The 17,450-nt window shown below is 53.8% G+C and overlaps 1 protein-coding gene across 2 annotated transcripts in view; it reads right to left on the minus strand.

The window, feature by feature from the left end:
* Positions 1–683: 683 nt before the first annotated feature.
* The window catches only part of DUOX1 (dual oxidase 1), a 32,051-nt gene continuing 15,284 nt past the window's right edge, over positions 684–17,450 (minus strand). For both annotated transcript variants that reach the window (XM_069460565.1, XM_069460557.1), the window contains 16 exons: positions 15,542–15,767; positions 15,168–15,261; positions 14,737–14,912; positions 12,814–12,883; positions 12,255–12,380; positions 11,494–11,672; positions 10,991–11,221; positions 10,337–10,436; positions 10,044–10,093; positions 8,490–8,617; positions 4,652–4,805; positions 4,037–4,269; positions 3,631–3,789; positions 2,342–2,497; positions 2,112–2,240; positions 684–1,480 (listed from right to left, as the gene is read on the minus strand). In XM_069460565.1, coding sequence (XP_069316666.1) covers positions 1,358–1,480; positions 2,112–2,240; positions 2,342–2,497; positions 3,631–3,789; positions 4,037–4,269; positions 4,652–4,805; positions 8,490–8,617; positions 10,044–10,093; positions 10,337–10,436; positions 10,991–11,221; positions 11,494–11,672; positions 12,255–12,380; positions 12,814–12,883; positions 14,737–14,912; positions 15,168–15,261; positions 15,542–15,767 — 2,334 coding nt within the window. In that variant the 3' untranslated portion in view covers positions 684–1,357. The remainder of the gene's footprint in view (positions 1,481–2,111; positions 2,241–2,341; positions 2,498–3,630; positions 3,790–4,036; positions 4,270–4,651; positions 4,806–8,489; positions 8,618–10,043; positions 10,094–10,336; positions 10,437–10,990; positions 11,222–11,493; positions 11,673–12,254; positions 12,381–12,813; positions 12,884–14,736; positions 14,913–15,167; positions 15,262–15,541; positions 15,768–17,450) is intronic.

The raw sequence follows: 17,450 nt of genomic DNA on the forward strand, positions 1-17,450 counted from the left end.
TGAATCACAGGACTTGGGAGTTTCTAATCCAGTGGCTATTTTCCCGAAATTGAGGGTATGTGATCTGACACATGTAGACATTCTGTGGGGACAATAGAAAGGCTCACTTGAAATCGGGTGCTCTTTCAGAAATTCCCTCCTAGGGGGTTGCCCTATGTTTGAGTTGACTTGGGGAACAATCCAGCCGTTTTGCAGATGAGAAAACAGGCTCCAAGAGGTTAGGTGATGTACTCATCTATCTCCTCGCTGCTTGGAAGATCCATGTAGGCATAAGTGCCCCCCTGTCCCATTGCTCAGAGAAGGGCTGGGAGTCACGGCGGTCCTGGAGCCATCCAGGCTGCTCTGGCTCCCTACAAGCTCCGGCTGTGCTCCGCCCCCTCCTCTCTTCTCTTTGCCCAGCCCACCTCCTCCAGAACCCCCCATACCCTCTCTCTGTCCCTCCCATACAGGCTTCGGAGGCCTCACACTAGGGTCCTCACAGAGAGGCCCGAAGTCAGGAAGAGCACCCCTGGGCCAGAGAAGGTGTCTCCAGCTGTGGCACCTGGCCTTGGGCTGGTTCCTTTATTCAGTGGATACTGGCAAGCTCAGCGAGGCATCTGGACCAGCCTGGTGAGCCAGCTGGGTGAGTGGTTTCCTCTGATGGTTCCCCACCCTGTCCTGGGGCTGAATAAAGAAACCCCAAAGGCAGAAAAGTGATTTATTTGTAAAGGAGACTACTGGAGCAGAGGTTTGAGGAGCACTGCAGAGATAGGTCCCAGGCCAGGGTCTGACTACAGTGCATGTCTAAAAACTCGGGAGAGAAGATCAATTGTGCTGTTAGACTGGGGTGCTGAGGGGGGATCTGTAAATTGCTTGCCATAGGTCCAGCCTCTACCTCCTCAAGGCATTTGCCAGCCCTTCTGAAAGTGGGGAGGGGGGTCTGTGGATAGAGAGGGTTGCAAGATGCCAGCATCTGTGTTCCCACTTCATCCTTAGGCTCGTAGCCCCCTACACACACACACACACACACACACACATACACAAACGTTCGTGTGCACACCTCTTGGCAGCTTGTCTTTTGAGGTTTTTCTTTTTAGTCTGGAAGAAGAGGCTGCAATTGCCCCAAACCAATAGCTTCCTCACTTCCTAACCTCTAGTCCCTAGACAGTGCCCCCCGCCCCACTTCTCCAGGCTGAGACACATTCTGGGCCTGGACCCTGAGCCCACACATGGTGACTAAACATGGCCACCTGGACCAAGTTTGGGAGGTGGGAAGGGGCAGAAGGCTGATGCAGCCAGAAACAGGAAGCACAGAGGTGAGGTATGGGCCCAAACCTTTGCTCAGCGGAGCAGTGGGCAGAGCCCCTGGACAGGGGGCCTAGAAGTTCTCATAATGGTGGGAGAAATGAGTTCGGTCCTGCTTGTTGATGACCTGACAGGCCTTTTCCACATTCTTGGTCATGCCAGGGGGGCCGCAGCTAAATACTCCGATCTTCCGAACCTGTTGCAGGAGGAAGACATGAAGGCTAGCTTGTTGTTCAGAGGCAGAGCTAGCTCAGTGTTTATGTTAAAGACCAGCAAGAGCCCATGGTGAGGGCTCCTTCAGTGCTCCTGAGGAAGGTTGCTTTGTGCTATGCTTGGTGAGGTCTGGTTCAGTGTTTATAAGTCTAGCTCAGTTTGGTAAAGTGCTAGATCAGTATCTTCTAATAGGGGCTGGGTTAATCAATGTTCAAGTTGAGGGATAGCTCAGTGTCTCATTGAGGGCTAGCACAGTCTTTATGAGACCAGTGGCTAGCCCAGTCCTGGTGAAGGTTAGCGCAGTGTCTAGGGGAGGGCTGGCTCAGGATTAATGGTGAGGGTAGCTGAGTTTATGGCGAGGACTAGCTCAATTATTGAGTTCTTCCTTCTGGACAATGCATCATGGCTCCAGAGGTGGCAAGTTCCTATTGCCTGCCTCCTCCCTTAGCACCTCTGGGTGACCCCAACCTATCCTCCATTCCATCACCTCACCATCTCCCAGAGGATGGGTTCTCATCAGTAGCCGATTACTTCCCTGATGGAGCAGGTTTGGGAGCTTTGCTCAGACCCCAGGTGATAAAGGTGAACAGAACTTTGATTAGAGCGGGACTGACCAGTGGGTGGACCTCCTGCAGGGAGTTGAAGAAGGCCTCGAAGGGGGGGCGGCCAAAGTGGGTGACAGAGCGCAGGCCCGTGAACAGACTCCGGTTCAGCACCTTCTGGAAGTGCCGCTCGCAGATGTACTAGGGAAAGGCAGTAGAAGATAGTCCAGCCAGGAACAGCCAGGGTCAACTCCTAGCTCAGACGGTGGCCCCCTTCCCCTGCCTGGCCAGCCCTGACGTACCAGCATGGTGGTCCTGAGGTCGAACTTCTCGGCCAGCTGGGTGATGTAGATGTGCACAGACACCAGGTCCTGGCAGTCATTCTCCTCCACCTCCCGGATGATGTCAGCCAGCCACTCGAACTGCCGCTGGGTCCGAGTCACCCAGATGAAGTAGATCTGGGGACACACAGCTGGAGCTCAAGACTCATTCAACTCAGTCTTCCTAGGTCCCAGGAGTCCCCATACCAACAGAACTCTTTTGACCTCAACCAGCTCATGCCCCTCCCCAGAGAGCCCAGAGAAATGGAGTGTGTGGGCCACAGGGCCAGGCTCTGAGGCCAGAGATGGAGTTGCCCAGGCACTGAGAGGTGGAAGTGACAGCCCAAAGCGATGCAAAAGGAAAGAGCTGAGGTTCCCTCAGGTGGGAAGCAGCTTGCCCTTGCTGAGCCTGTTCTACCACTGCAGTGTGCCCTGCTCAGGCTGTGAGGACCTAGAGGCTGAGGGGCATTTCACAGAGCAGCCTCAGGGGAGACCCAGCCAGCTGCCTGGGGCAGATGGGAATGGGCTCAAGAGAGACTGGGGGTGGAAGCTGCCCTCCGGGGGAGCCCTCTCCAACTTCTGAGGGAGAGAAGCAGGGCTGTGTGGGTTAAGAAGCAGAGGCAGAGCTGGTGTGGACAGAGGAGAGGAAGGGAGCTGTCACCCTCTGAGTGCTGACACCCTATGGGCTGGGCCTCTGCCTGCTGCATTCCGGCACCCCTGACTCACCTACCAAGGCCCAAGGAGACGAGCAGGGGCCTGCCACCAGGTCCAGGCTGGGGTGAAGGGACCCAGTGTGGAGGGGCCTGCGGGCTTGGGCTGTGTTCCTGGGGCCAACCCGGCCCACTGGCCCTGCCTTGTCACCTCCCCTCCTCTTCCACTTAGAGGGTGAGCCAGTTTCACCTGTGCCCCACCCCAAGCATGCCCTTCCCTCTCTCCCAGCCCAATATGTTCCACATGCTGGCCTGCTCTGTAAGCGGGAATGGGTTTCTTCATCCCCCTCCAACCCTGCCTGCAGGGACTCCCAGAAGCAAATCCTACATGGAGCACCCCATAACTGAGGGAAGTGTCTTTGTAAAGCATCAGCAAACCAATTCTGTCCTTCAGGGTCTGGGGATATCCTGACACCTCCCCACCTGCCACCCACCTAGTTTTCAGGCCAACTTGCCCTTGCCCAGATCCGGGAGGCCAGGAACAGAGGCAGGAGAGAAGGGCACAGATGGCACCGTGATCAGGAGGAAGGGGCCACGGACTGGGGGAACGGGGGTACTCACCTTCTTACAGAACACGTGGCAGCTGACTGATGACTTGAAGACCAGGTCTTTGAGGATGGAGGCAAAGGGGGTGACCCCAATGCCCCCTCCCACCAGTACGGACACTTCAAACTTATGCCACTCCTGGTGGCCCTCTCCAAATGGTCCGTCGAGGTACAGCTATAGGGAGGGCAGTGGGTTTGAGTTAAGCTTGGCCACCACCATAGTTGTGAAGTCAGAAATGAGAGGCAGGGAAAGGCAGACAGCTTTATGGAGTGAGGGGAAAGGGGGGCTGTGGCATTATCTGGAACAACCAGTCTCCAGATGGGGGGAGGGGAGGAACACCGTGGGGAGTGTGGTGCTGCAGGGCCAAAGCCTGCTAAGGGGCTGTGGGAGCACGTGGCACATCTGGCCTGGTTCTGGGCACCTTCGGGTATCTGGCACATCTGTCACCCCTTGGGGGTGAGTAGATCTCCCTGAGGCGAGTGGTCCAGGGCCCCGCCACCCGGATGTGCAGGCTGAGCGTGTCCTCGTGGGGCGCGGAGGTCAGCGTGAAGGGGTGGTACTCCGTGGTCCCCAGAGCCAGACAGGCGATCCGCACCCACTGCCCTGACTTGTACTCAAATCCCTGGGGCCGCTGGAACCGCAGATGGGTCACTCCTGGGGAGGGATGGTGGGTGGGAGGCTGCTGCCCTGAACCCAGCAACAATGTGGGTTGTTCCCACAACTCTCCAGAGAGTTCCCCCACCCACAGCCTCAGCTCTGCTCTGGACTATGACAAGGGAAGGCTCCCCACATCAGAAGCTCACCCTGAGGAGGGCTGGGCAGCCTTGGGGCTGGTGGTTAGCAGGGCAAGGGGCAGCCTGGCCTGGGCTTCCCCACCTTCTGTGATGAGAGGCTCAAGACCCTGGCAAAGAGCTCTTATTACCAGCTTCCTCGTCCCCACCGCCTCAGGCCCAGCCATCTCACTGGGCCAGGCCAGGAGACTGTGGGTCAGGCTCTGCCCCTGCCCTGTCAGCTCCCTCAGCCTCCAGGCTGGTACCTGATGGCAGCAGCTCCGCCTTCACCACACTGATCTCCACCTTCTTCCGGCTCAGGCTCACCAGCTTGTCCCCCCCATAGATGAGTGCCGGGACCAGGAAGAAGATGTGGAAACGTGGCAGCTGGATCAGGGCATAGCTGCCGTGGATGATGAGCTGGATAGAGAAAAGAGTTCAGCTCAGACCCAGTGGCACCCACAACAGGGTATGAGGCCAGCTCAGGCCTTAGACCCCGCATCCTTCCCTTCTGGTATAGCCAACCCCACCTCATTAAGGACCATGCTTCTCCCAGGTCCCCAGACCTCGCCACTCCCAGCTCCACCCTCCAAAGCATTCCACGAGGAATGAGACTATTTGCCAGCTCCTGACACCACCCTAGACCAAGCCGTGTTGCCTCTCATCTGGACTCATGCAGGAAGACCTACTTCCACTGGCCTTGCTCTGCTGTAATCCTGTCTCCAGTGTGGCTTTTTAAAGTTCATTTTATCATGTCATCCCCAGCTTAAAAGGGTTAAGTGGCCTTCCCACTGCACTACAGTGCAGCACTCTGACCTCTGCCTACCAGCTGTCTCCCTGTCCCTGTTCCTCAAGCATGGCAAGTCCTTTCTGCTCCGGGACCTCTGCCCTTGCTGTTCCCCCTGCCCTTCCCCTGGTTGCTCCCATGGCTCCCCTGGTTGTTCCAGCTCGTTCTTCAGGTCTCAGCAGAAACACCACCTCCGCAGGCCTTCCCGCAGTCCTTTCCGTCACATCTGCCTGTTAACTCCCTCAGAACACTTGTTATCATCCACAATTATTTGCTGGTAATAATTGTAATTATTTATTTATACATAATAAATACAATGTAAATTATTTATTTACATGTTTACTGTTGTCTCCCCCACTGGCCTGAAGAGGTAGGGACTGTTTGCCACTATACTCCCAGCTGCTGGCAATTTCCACCTGACACATGGTAGGCACTCAGTAACTGCTGGGGAAAGGAGTTTTCCCAGTTGATCTCTCCTTTTGGGAGGCTAAGAACACCTAACTAGTCCCCCCTTTCCATGAAATAACTGACAGGTATCCTCCAGCTCTGATCCTTTCCCTAATAAGCTTGTCTAATGTGGTCAGACACTACTTGGCCCCTTCTTCCTACTTGATTGCTCCTGAGTCTGGGTCAGTCTCGCTTCCGCCTCCACCTCTCCTTAGGACCAGCCCACTGAGGGGTCACCCCAGCCCCACAAATGGCCAAACCCCAAGGTCTCCTTTCAGACCATGTTCCCTCTCACTCTTGGCAGCCTGCAGCACTAATGACCGCACCAACTGGGCTACTTCTTCAACAGTGCTCTACTTGTTCTCCCTCTTTGTCTCTTGAACCACTTGCTTTCCACCTCTTCCACTTGCTCCATTCCTTCTGCCACTCCCAGTCATGAGTGTTGCCCAAGCCTGCTCTTCTTTCTATGCTCTGCCATGTGCTGTGGCCTCTTCACTGAGCCACAGCTCCTCAGCATGTCCTTCCACCACCTGATGCCCTGTGGCCATCCATAGCCAGGACTGTCCCCTCTGCCCCAAGTATTGTATCACCATTCCCACCCCTGCACCAGTGCCCGCACCCTTCCTTCTACCTGGATTGCTCTTCAGTTTTCACTCTTCCCTGTCAAAGCTTAGCTTATCCCTCCGAAAGTCTTGGCCCCAGTCCCTTCTTCTCCCCGAAGTCTACCCTAACCAGTTTAGCCCAAGTGAAACTCCCTTCGATAAGCTCCTATAACTTACTGTTTGGAACATCTCACTCAGCAATTAATCCTATATTGTGTGTTCATTTTGATCATTTCATGCGTTTGGCACTTATGTCTGCAGCAAATCCTAAGTTCCTAAGGTAGGGGTTAGAGTCTTCCCTTTTGCTGCTGGGCCTCACACAGGGCTAGTATAGAGTAGACCCTACCAGATACGTGTTAAACTGAACTCTGGTCCCTCATTCAGGAATGCCTTCTCCCAGCTGAGTATTCCCAAATTCTTGAAACTTTCCCCATGAGACTAACCTAAACCTCTAAACCTCTCTGAGCTCTTCTCTGAACTGGCTCTGCTTTCCCCAAGCTCCTCTTTCATTGTGGAGTACACACCCACCCCCAAGGCTTTCTGAGCATCCAACCAGGCTGAGTACAATGTCAGGGTGACCTCACACTTCTCTGCTTATAAACCCCATTTTGTGTTGGCTTTACTTTTAAACCACAAAGCTGCTGCAGGTTCCTGGTTGGCTGAGGGGCCAGGGTGGTGGGGGCAGCCAGCCAGCTCAGCCTCTGATATGCTAGCCCTGCCCTCTGCAGCCTGGATCAGGGCCCTGGACATCCTTTCCCAGGGTCTGCTCTACACTGGGGTCCTTGCAACTTCTCTTTCTGCCCAAAGTCAATAGCCACACCTGGGATAAGTGGGAAGGAAGAGGATGTTTTTGCCCTGGTCTCTCCTGAGGGCAGATGCCCCTAAGCTGCTAGGCTAGGACTGCCCAGCAGAGAGGCTTGTGCCTCCCTGAGCCCCTGACTTTCCTGCTGGCAGGAAGGGTAGCTTGGAATCCCAGTGATGCCCACAACCCAGAGCTAAGTCGGAAAGGGCTCTTGATCTCAGGGAGCCAGGCTGGCGAGTCTTCTGGGTGTCCCATCTGGTTCAAAGAAGCTGCTTTATCACACCAGAAAGAAGAACATCATCTCCACCCTGAACAGAAGCAGTAGCCCAGGATGCTAGGGCTCCACCCATGACTGGGAAGATGAGGAGGGAGGGGTAAATTAGCCACAGCTTCCAAAGAAGGGAGAGATTTCTTTGGAAACAAACATCATCAGTTCTAGAAAACATCCTAAGCCAAAGCTGAGTAGTCATCTTTAGAAACATGAAATATTGAGCCACAGGCAAGATGAAACACACCTTACTTCTCAGTAAGAACAGAACTGCACCTGAGAGGAGTCAGGTCAGACAACAGGAGCCAGCCTGACTAAGGCAAAGGTGTACTCTTTCTTTGTCTCAGGACAAAGGAGACGCCTGTGTGCAGTTCTGCCTGGAGCCTGGAAATCAAGAGGGCAGCCATATGGGCTCTGGGCTCCTTGAATGCTGGCAGCCAAGCCATCAACTGGTAGGGGCAGCTGGGGCCTTGGGACATAGTTTAGCTTCCCAGCAAGGCCCTCAGAGTGCCCTTTGGGAGGCTGTGTTGGTGAGGAAGGCAGGCAAGCAGAGCCACAACACAGGGACAATCAGAGTCAGCTCAGGATGAGAAACCCAGGGGAGGGTGAAGGGAACAGGAGCAAGGAGGGAATGGGAAGGAAGGGAAGGTAGGACCCAATGTTAAGCAGAAGAGGGTAGGTAAAGTTTTAAAAAGCCATTCATCAGCAATCCAATTGAAGACATTTTAGACAAGCTCTTTTACTGTATAGGTAGCACTTAGCTGGGTGGTGTGGCTAATGCCCCCCAAAACAAGATTAGAAAAAAAGTGGAACCCATTTAAGATAAGTTTCTCTAAAAAGAGTGATGCTCCCCTGGGTGCAGGCAGTCCACTCAGGAGCCAAAACCAGCCATCCAAAGTTGGCAAAGACTGGTTAGGCAGAAGTGATATGGGGGTGTCTGTGAGGATGCAGATCAGCCTGGCAGTGTTGCTACTGCAAAACCCACACCAGGAAGGCAGTCTCCCGAGGACGGCGTGTTTGGGTTAGCCTATGGAGAGCCCCCTACCATAATCTCCATCTTCAAAGAGGGATGTCAAGAGGTGAAGAGGATATTTGAAATAACTAAGGGGATGGAGAATGAATGTCTCAATGGCCCTTGCCTCCCTGGGAATGTCTTGCCCATACCCTGCTGGCCTGGCTCACGGCCAGAAGCCCTCACCAGGACGTAGAGCAGAATATAGAGGTGGTGGGTCAGCCAGAAGCCCCGGAAGCTGCAGCGGCGGAAGTGGTGGGAGGCGAAGACGTACATGATGGCCAGGACCAGGAGCAGCAGCACCCCCGTGAGGCCTGCAGAGTGAACATGGAAGGGGAGGGGCAGAGGAGCAGTGCCTTGTAGAGAGGCCTATTGTGAGGCTTCCAGGGTCAGGGCCCGCTCTCCATTGCACTGCCCAAAGTGGGGGCAAGAAAGTCCCAGCATCCTCCTCTGTTCCTTTCCCCTCACACCGCTATTGCAGGTACCTTGATTTCAACAGACCCTACTCATCCTTTATAGCCCTTGTCACCATGGTCATTTTTACCCCTGTCATCATTTGTTTTGTGTCTGTCACTTTCCTGACTCTCAGGTCCACAAGAACAGGGACAGGGCTAGGTTAGTTCACCACTGAATCCCAGTGCCTAATGCAGGGACCTGGCATACCAGGGCCCTTACATAAATGTGTGCTGAATGAATGAATGGGCCAGACACTGGGAATTGCAGGCCCTGCCCTCATGGAGTCAAGGCTTGGTCCCTGCACTGCTCCACTTGCTGCCACAGCACACAGCATGAGCATTGGCACTGGCAGTGAGTTGGTGGAACCACACTGTCCCTGCTATCACCAGAGCCCCGGGGTACAACCCAGAGTTGGTGGGAGGCTCCTCTTCTCACAGGGGACCCCAGGCTGCGGATATATAGAAGGATAATACTGGAGCCAGGGCAGAGTGGGAGGACAGAGAATGGTCCCTCAGGTGATCAAGGAGGAGAGAGGCAGAAATTAGGAAGATTAGAGCCCAGCAGTATGAAAACGCAAAGGTTAAGAAGGGATCTAACCAAAGCCTGTAAAGTCCTGAACGGAGAGGAGAGCATAAACACAGCCTTATCCACTAAATCCCAGTGTGCAGGAATTAGCAAGCACCATGAAGTTCAAAGCAGATCGTTTTAGGATTAAAAAAAATAAAAAACCTATGTAGTGTTTCACAGAGAGGAGCTAGTATGAAAATTGTGTTACCCCAAGGAGGGAACAGACTGAAAATATAAATAAGTTCAAGAAGAGTTTGAATAGATTCACAGCTAATAGCTCTAAAATGGGTGATTATAGGGAGTTAGGAATATGCCCCTAAACAGCCCTTGTCAAGACATGCTACAAGGAGCAGAGGCTTCTATCTGGCTTGACTAAGAACCTGGTCCCTCCCCCATGCAGCTGGGGCACAATGTTTCTCAAAGCTACTGTCATGGTAGGGGTGTGTGTGTGTGTGTTGGGGTGAGGGTAGAATGGAGGGTTCGCATTCCACTGGACTAGTCCAGAGTAGGCCAGAAACCAGCTAAGCTCCTGAGAGGAGGATTGGAATGCAGCATAACCTAAATTTCCTACTGTCCAGGGGTGTCCAGGGCCAGAGGGCAGAGCCTGGCTCACTGTGAGAGCTAAGTGTGTGTCTGGGCTGCTGCATGGCAGACAGAACCCAGAGCCTTGAGCTCAGAGTCAGACCCAGAGATTCACAGAGCAGGGAGGGCTCTCACCTGGTATGGTCTGGAAGAACCACCAGTAATACTTCTGGGGGAACTCAGATCTGTGTGGAAGAGACAGCAAGGAAGGATCCTGAGAGGAGATCTCTGGGACTTCCAAGGAAGACCCTCCAGGGGAGGTGCCCCAACCTAGCCACCAGACTCCCCTTCTGCTGATTTGGGGTTGGGGGCCCAGGCTACACACTCTCTGCACCATAACCTGGAAGGTGACACTCTCCTCTGGGCCAAAAGAGTTTGTTTCTTTCCACCCACAACACACACATGCTCATGCTCACACTCACGCTCACCCATCATCATGGAAGAGGCCAGGGAAGAGGCAGGAGAGGACGCTGAGTGGGCTGATGGAAAACAGGAACACATTCACCACATGGCCCGCACTGTGCAAGACTAAAGAAGAGCAGATGGGGTGGTGAGCTGGGGACAGCCCAGTGGGGTGCTCAACCCATGTGGCCCAAGGTGGAGGACCCTGGCCAGATAGGATTGGGGGCCTGAAGAAGGACCCTAGGGGATTGGACTTCTGACCTCTAATCAACTTCTTGGTCTTTCCCACTCCATTTAAACACCATCCATAATACAAGCATATGAGTCTGAAATCACACCATTAGAAGTTCATTCCTTTGGTTTCTCTCACAGAGCCATATTTTAAAACATAAACACTGGGAAAGATAACACATTATGTGCACTCCGTCTGAGGTGCTAGTAACTTGTCACCTGTAGGCCGGTGAGGTGCCCTGGCCAGTGTGGGAAGAGGCACCTGTGGGGCCGTGAGGGGCTCCTAGGCTCACTTCATACCACTTGCCTGGCCAGCTCCATCCTTATAAGGACATCCAGACTCACATTAAAGCTAATGCAGGCCTCGGAGAGGAGGGGCTCTCAGAGGAGGGGAAGGCAGCAGGGGGTGGGAGGACATGGAGAGAATCCCGGGGACACCCAGGCCCTGCCTGTGAGGACGATGGCAGTGGCGGCAATGAGGCGGTGGAAGTCCACGGCGGCGTCGAAGGGTATGTAGCGGTTGAGGAAGGTCTCTCGCAGGAAGGTGATGAGGTTGCGGCACATGGTGAGCAGGATGTAGGAGAACATGAAGGAGATGCTGGCCGCCGTGCCCCGCGACAGGATGATGCCCACGCGGGTGGTGTCCGTGATGCCCCTGTGGTGTGCCGCAAAGGCGTAGTCTGTGGAGGGAGCCCAGGCAGGCGAGGGCGGATCAGTGCAGAGACCGGAGACCGACCGCAGGCCCTGGCCGGCCGCCACTCACAACAGGCCTCCCTGGCACAGTCTTCACTCAAGCAGGCTCCACTCACCTGGTCGCCGGAGCCCCCGCAGGCCCCGCCCCAGGGCTGTCACTCATCACAGGCCCCGCCCCGTGGCTGTCCTTCACTCACAGTAGGCCCCGCCACCGGGACTATCGCTTATCCCTGGGCTTGCGATAAGCGATGTCACTCACAGTAGGCCCTCTCCAGGAACAACCCCCCGGCGATGACGTAGAACACGGCCACGCAGCCGATATGGCGCCGGTAGTTCTCGACGAAACGCTTGAACTGCTGAACCGTCTGGTGGCGACGGCTGCGTTGAAACTTCTCGCGGTGCGCCTCAGTGAACAGCAGGGGCTGGAAAGATGTCACCCTGGGAGACAGGAAGCCTTAGCCCTGGGCTTCCATCGGCCCCAAAGCTAGTGGGGCCCTGCTAAGGGCACTGCTTCCAAGGAAGGGGCACCAAATGACTCACACTAAAGCAGGTTCAGACCCCAAAGGCTATACTGCACTCCATAAGGGGACTGTCAACGGAGGGACGACCTGCTGAGTCGTCATTTCATCCCAGGGAATGCATTCCATCTACCCCGGTGTCCATTCACACTCAGGTAGCCCCTCCCCTCCCAGTCTGTAGCTCTCAGCTCTCACTGGGCCCCCATATTCAGCCTTTACTGGAAACTCAAGGGACACCTCCTCCATGAAGGCTTCTGTGATCTCCCAGGCACAGGTGACAGTTCCTTGAGTTTGGAAGCCCACTGCTCTTAACCACTATTATAACATTCATCAGGCAGACACTGTAATTATCAGTGTGCCAGACTATCTCATCAGACTGTGATGTTCTTAGGCAGGAACTCTTCATCCTGCCTGCACCTCCAGTGCTTAGCATAGTTCCAAGTGACGGATGTGTGTCGCTGAAGGGTTGGATGAAAGGGCTTAAGGGAAAGGGCAGGCGTACTTCTTGCCAAACCTCCGTCGAACCTCCTGGGGAGGGTCTGTATCCATGGGGCACTGCAGTCTCTGTGGTGTCCACGCAGTCTCAGCGGTGTTGTGGGAACAGCGGGCACTCACTCTGGGAGAGGGACTAGAACAGCAATGGCAAGAAATAGCACCCTGGCCATCCCAGCCACTTGGTCCCCGGCTGCCCCTGGTCTGCCTCCAAACCCACTCTTCCAAGGAAGGATCAGAGCTCTCAGCAAGGTGATGGCAGGATTCCCACAGAGACCCAGTGAGAGAGTGAGCCAGATCCGGGGGGCGGGGGGGGGGGCAGCCAAGGCCACTAAATATGCCTGTGCCCTTCACCAGGGCATCTGGCCCAGGCAGTGAGTGAGTGCTGAAATCCAGCAGGCTCTCTGCTTGCCCTGGTGCAGGGCTTTGTCTGCCTAGAGTAAAGGGTGCCTTTTTCTAATTTGTATGAAGGCTTTCCATGGGTTAGTGGTGGCCCTGATCCCAGCCATTCCGGGGAGAGAAATGGCAACTCCCCATCCACTCCTCCCAATATCCCCAGACAGGATTACCAGATCTTCTCCTGGCTGATATAGGAGGCTCGCCGGCAGAGGTCCTTGATGACTTCAGGCACTTCTACCCCTGCAACGCAGAGGTGGGCTAGGGAGCAGCTCAGGGCTCAGATGCACAAGACCCCCACCTTCCCATGTTCAGACACTGTAGAGGGTCCCAGTCCAGTAGAGGCTCTGCCTCTGTGTGCCCTTATCCCCAGTGAAAGCTGGAGCCAGCCACAGGTGGGCTGGGAGAAGGCTTGAAACAAAATTGGCCAGACAGGCTTCCCTAAGAATGCGTCTACCTTCAGTCCCACTCCTAGACTTGTATCAGGCTTAGAGTTCAGGAACTTGTATGTTTCCTGCCTGCTAAGGCAGTTCTGCCACAAAAACTCTGCTTAAGATCCTTCGGCTTAAAACCTCCAAGAATTAAATGTAGAATCTAGGGGGTAGATATATGGGAGATCACACCAAAATTCTTTTTACTTTTCTGTGTTTGAAAATGTTCATAAGAAAATATTGTGGAGCGGGGGATCCTCCCAGGAGCCACCCTGTTGTTCCTGTCTGGGCTGAGCACGGAGGGCAGAGCAGGACTGAGCTGTATGTACATCCAGGTTCGTACAGGAGGCCTGGGAATCTCCAGGTTACTTCCAAGTGCCAAACCAAGCCTGAAGACGACCCTGGTCTATAGCCAAGGCCGAAAGTAAGCAAACTGAACTGAATGAAATCACAGTGTTTAAAACAAAAGTATAGACTTCTGTACTCTCACATGGTTCAGCAAACAAATGTGGCAAAGTGGGAACAAACAGCAAATCTATGTGAAAGATGAAGGAATGTTTCTTTGTACTATTCTTGTTCCTTTTCTGCAGATTTAAAATCTTTTAAAATAAAATCTGGAGGAAACAATAAAGTACAACATTTAAAAGCAAAATAAAACAATTCTCCATGCTAACTCTTCACTTAATCCTTAATCCCCAAGCCTGGTCCTACCCTCCACCCCCAGGTGCTGGATGTCCCTGGGACTCTGTGTCCTGGGTTCACTTCCAGGCACCTCCCTTGGCCCTGCCCTCAGACCCAAGTGCCTGCTGCCCTGGCTGCCTGGGAAAAATGAAGAGTACTGGGTCTCCTCTCCACCAGCTCTCCTTATCCCCAGGGGAAGCTCTGACCAGAGGCTCACCTACATCTCGTCTAACTTGCCCCTCTTGCCATTGAGGCTGCTCAGCCCACTCCTGCTTATAATCCTGGGAGAGGCTGGGTTTGGTCTCAACATGCCCCAGGAAGAATCCTAAGCCGAGAATACACCATACCAGCTGAGAGCAGGCCACAGACAGACTCCCTGCCTGCCCCCCTGCCCCTTTTTCACTCTGATGCCAGCCCCCACCCACTGGAGTCAGCCATGGGCCAGGCAGGAAGTAGGGGAAAGGACAACAGTACTGGGTCTTCAAGTACTCAGCAAACATTTACTGAGCACTCAGCCAGCAAGAGTGGCAACATAACACAAGAGCTATCACCCCACCCTCACAACGAGATGCCCCAGTTGAGGGACATATGGTCTAGGAGACACTGTCTCCCCCCTGCCCTGGGCACCAGGCACAGGTGGTTTTGGCAGGGAGCCAAGGGCAGCAGAGTTCCAGCCACCATCCCTTATTCCATCCTGACCCTACCTGCCCCACCAGCAGGGCTGCATTATGACTTTCCTAGGCCCTAGGCATTTTCACCTTCTTGGGTCCCTTCCTTTATAAAAATAAAAAATAATTTAAAAATTATATTTTATAATTATTGATATGAAGAATATAATTCAGGTTGGATGCATTCTTACATATTCATTATTATGCTATTCCTTTTTTCTTCTGATTAACCTTTCTGTGGACACCTAAAAGTATGTGGGCATTGTGCCAACTGTGCCTAATGCATGAGTCAACCCTGCCTGCCAGGCTGCCCCACCTTTGACGCAGAGTTGTGTGAAGCGGAGCTCGCTGTCATGGTCCCGCAGCATGAAGTGGAAGTCCTCCCATGTCAGCTCCTCCTTGTCCTGGAAGCCCGACTCCCGGAACAGGGATTCCACCACCTCAGCCAGCTGGGCCTTGGGCAGGCAGTTGTTAGAGATCTCGATGAAGGACCTGGGATTGGGGCAGGGGTGCCATCAGGCCCTGACACAGGGCCCACTGACCATCCCACCAGGCCTTGAGCGCCTACATGGAAGGGCCCCAGCTGGCAAAACCCCAAGCTCCCTGCTAATTATAACAGTCTCTTGGTATGTGGGTAAGGAGGGGGCCCCTGCTTACCTTTACCCTTCTGCTCGCTCCTTCACAACCCCCTCTTTCCCCTGGCAGTCCCTGGCCTCGCCCACTCTCCTGGATGTCCCAGAGACCAACCTCAGCATCCTGATGAACTCATCCTTGGAAATGAGACCGTTCCCATCGAAGTCATACATGCGGAACATAAGGCGAGACTTCTCCTCGGGGGAGCCTAGGAGAAGGATGACTCCGTGAGGAGAGCCCCAGCCTGCCTGCCCAAGCCCTCAGGCTAGCCAGAAAGGGCCTCACACCCATGTGATGACCCACTGCTAGACACAGCAAGAGGTCACTCTGCTTCCTGACCCCTGCCTGGGCACTCCCGGATGTCTGCCAAGGCTGGAGACCTGGCCCCAGTGCTTCCCCACCTCTGGCAGGTTAGCCATACTCCAAGCCTCAGTCCCCAGCCCCTGTCCAGCCTCTCCTATCTGGATGATCATTCCCTCCTCCCTCACCTTTCATGAAGACCACTAGGATGTCCAGGAACTCCCGGAAGGACAGGTAGCCATTGCCATCCTTATCAGCCAGAGAGAACATGGACTCCACAAACATGTCCTGGGGCTTGAGGCCCAGGGACTCAGCAAACTCAGCTCTGCTCAGCTCGCATGTCAGGGCCTCCTCTACCTTCCGGGACGAGTCCAGGGGCAGGATCCCTGCATCTGCCTGGTTGATGTCCAGCACCTGCACTTGGGCAGCAGCAGAGGGAGAAAGAGGAGACAAGGCTTCCTTGACTTGAAGGCCAGTTGAGCCTTGTAGGAGCCATCTTTTGAGGTGTCTGCCCAAGAACCCCCTCCTCTAGGCAGCCCTGTGGTGGTCCCTGGGGCCATGTTTGTTCTACAGAGCCCTGGCCCTGTGCCTTAGCTGACTGGATAGGGAGCACACTTGAAACTAAGAGGTCCTGGGTTTGTCTTGACCTGAGCTCATGAAAACTCAGAAGGTGTGGACCACTCTCTTCCTCCAAGTGCTCAGAGATACAGAGATGGAGTAAGGCAGAGGCACAGGGAAAACAGAGGTAGCCTAAGAGAGGAGTGTTCTTGCTTGCTGACAGCTTTCCCTTTCCCAGTCCCTTCTGGGCCAAGCTGAAGTCCTCCCTTAGGAATTCCTAAAATATCACTGTATCCTCATTGTCAGTTGAAACTTTGTTAATGCTAGCTTAAGCAGGTTCCTCTTACTTACATCTGAAAGGGCTGTAACTAAGACAAAGCTTCAGATGGGCTGAGGAAAAGTTGAGTTTGGGAAAGGGGAGTTCTCTTTACTTTTATTTATTTATTTATTTATTTATTTTTTGAGACAGAGTCTCACTCTGTCATCCTAGCTAGAGTGCCATGGCATCAGCCTAGCTCACAGCAACCTCAAACTCCTGGGCTTAAGCGATCCTTCTGCCTCAGCTTTCCAAGTAGCTGGGACTACAGGCATGCACCACCATGCCTGGCTAATTTTTTCTATATATTTTTAGTTGTCCAGCTAATTTCTTTCTATTTTTAGTAGAGATGGGGTCTCAACTCCTGAGCTCAAACGATCCTCCCGCCTCAGCCTCCCAGTGTGCTAGGATTATAGGCATGAGCCACCACGCCCTGCTGGGAGTTCTCTTTAGAGCCATCTCCAGCCAACTGAGGGGCTGCCCCAGCCTAAGAGAAGAGACCTCCAGGAAGCAGGCAGGCCACAAGCCACAGTACTTGTCTTTCCTGCCTGTCAACTGGGGTGCCTAGTCCAAGCCTGGTGATGGTGTCATGAGGTAAACCTTGCAGCTTCAAACAAGATACTTTATCGGAAAGAGCCTGGGGCTGGAGGCAAGAGAACCGGGTTCATGTCCCAACTCTGCCACCTGCTTGCTGCATGACCTCAGGCAAGTCTCTTCAGTTGTCTGGGATTCATTTCCTCACCTGCCCTACTTACCTCACAGGGTTATTGTGAGATCAACAAGAGAGGCTGTATGGAAAATATTCTGGAGGCTGAATGCAACTGTGCAAATATGAAGGACTGACAGCCACCTCAGGGTATAGCAGCCCCTTCACCTCCCAGAACAGGGAGTTCCTTAATCTTGATGGATCCTGAACTGAGTGGAGGTGCCCAGTCCTGCCTGGGCCAGGGGCAAGGAGTCAACCCAGCTGAGAGTTCCTCTCTTCTTGTATATCCTCAAGTTCAACTTGTAAGAGGATTAATTGACCTTAAAATGAAGTGCCTGGCACAGGGTAAATGTCAATGGACATAGTAGCTTCCCTCATGAATCCTCCCTCCAGCCAGCCAACTCTGCTTCTTCTCCTCAAATATTTTTTGCCCTTCCTGTTCCTTTCTTCTGAGCCAGAACTTTTCCAACTTTGAGTCCTTGCCAAATCTCACCTCCATCACAGTCTTACACCAGGG

Source organism: Eulemur rufifrons, chromosome 2, assembly GCF_041146395.1.
Source record: "Eulemur rufifrons isolate Redbay chromosome 2, OSU_ERuf_1, whole genome shotgun sequence".
In the NCBI taxonomy this organism is placed as follows: domain Eukaryota; kingdom Metazoa; phylum Chordata; class Mammalia; order Primates; family Lemuridae; genus Eulemur; species Eulemur rufifrons.